General features: G+C 39.2%; 1 protein-coding gene across 1 annotated transcript; it reads left to right on the top strand.

Moving 5' to 3' along the window:
• Positions 1 to 19: 19 nt before the first annotated feature.
• Positions 20 to 1,652, top strand: LOC110022544 (protein NRT1/ PTR FAMILY 5.2-like; the record flags this gene model as incomplete). Its single annotated transcript, XM_020721547.1, is given in 2 exon segments — positions 20 to 455; positions 823 to 1,652. Coding segments are annotated over 2 exon segments (1,247 nt in total), but the record flags the coding sequence as incomplete, so codon positions are not given.

Here is a 1,652-nt window from a genome sequence, read left to right on the forward strand (position 1 = left end):
GTGTCCTTTAGTTGGAACTTAATAGCATTGGGAGCTGGTGGAACCAAACCCAACATATCAACATTTGGAGCTGATCAATTTGATGTTTATGACGAAGAGGAAAGAGCCCTAAAACTTTCATTCTTCAATTGGTGGACTTTCGCTCTCTTCTTTGGAAACCTCCTCTCAAGCACTGTCCTCATCTATATCCAAGATAACGTTAGCTTTTCAGTTGGCTACATCATACCCACAATTGCATTAGCCTTTTCAATACTAGTATTCTTTGTTGGCACACCATTTTATAGGCATAAGTTGCCTTCCGGTAGTCCAATCATAAGAATAGCTCGTGTTTTGGTGGCCTCTATTCGAAAATGGAAGATTCCTTATCCAATAGATTCAAAAGAATTATATGAGCTCGACTCCGAGCACTCCTCAAAGAAGGCATATTACAAAATCAATCGCTCAAACTCACTAAGGTTAATATTGATCAAGCTTGTCTTATTTATTAAACAAGGAGTTAGAATGTAAGAAGTATTAAAAATAATCCTCTACTACTTACATGAGGTCATTTTAGTCTCATATTCTATAAGAATATCAAATTAGTCCCCATAGCCTTTTAATATAGATTAAAATAATCTATTTTAGCCCTTATTAAAAGAGCTGGAGCTAAAAGGTGGTCTGGATGTACGATTGTTCAGACCATCATTCACGAGTCATCACATCATCAAACATCTGATTTGTGGATAATATGATAGTCGTGAATGACCAACGGGACGTGTGGACCTAATAGTTTCTCCAAATATTGAGCTTCTTTGATATGATTCCCCTTTATTTCTTTTATAGGTTTTTGGACAAAGCGGCAGTGATGACAGGTTCAAACGATCCATGGATCTTATGCTCCATAACTCAGGTAGAAGAAACCAAACAAATCATCAAATTACTACCAGTCTTCATAACATCAATCATTCCCAGTGTAATGATGGCTCAAGTCCTCACCCTCTTCATCAAACAGAGCATGACTATGAACCGCAGAATAGGATCTAATCACTTCCAAATCCCCCCTGCAAGTCTCTCTTCCTTCTTCACCATTGGCACTCTCACAAGCGTCGCCATTTATGACAGATGTTTTGTCCCCCTAATCAAAAAGCGCACCAAAAACCCCAGAGGGATAACGATGTTGCAGAGGATAGGCATTGGGGAAGCATTCCACATCCTCATTATGATCATGGCAGCGCTCGTCGAGCGGCGGGGGGTGTGTGCTGTGAGATATCATGAGCAACCATTAACTGTTTTTGTTATCTCGCCACAGTTTCTGCTGATGGGAGTTGCAGAGATGTTGGTGGAAGTGGGAAAGATGGAGTTTTTCTATGATCAGGCGCCGGAAGGTATGAAGAGCATGGGGGCTTCGTTCTTTACGACGAGTATTGGGATTGGGAATTTTATCAGTAGTTTTCTTCTGTCAACAATGGCGAAAGTGACGAGAAGAGGGGGGAGAAGGGGATGGATTGAGAATGATTTGAATGAGTCTCGTTTAGATTGTTATTATGGGTTTTTTGCGGTTCTTAATTTGATTAATTTTTTATTATTTTTGATGGTTTCTAAGTTTTATGTTTATAATAAAGAAGTTGTTAAGGGTGAGAATGAGGTGACATAAATTGTTAAACAATGATTGG

The sequence above is a fragment of the Phalaenopsis equestris genome, unplaced genomic scaffold (genome assembly GCF_001263595.1).
Source record: "Phalaenopsis equestris unplaced genomic scaffold, ASM126359v1 Scaffold000196, whole genome shotgun sequence".
Lineage (NCBI taxonomy): Eukaryota > Viridiplantae > Streptophyta > Magnoliopsida > Asparagales > Orchidaceae > Phalaenopsis > Phalaenopsis equestris.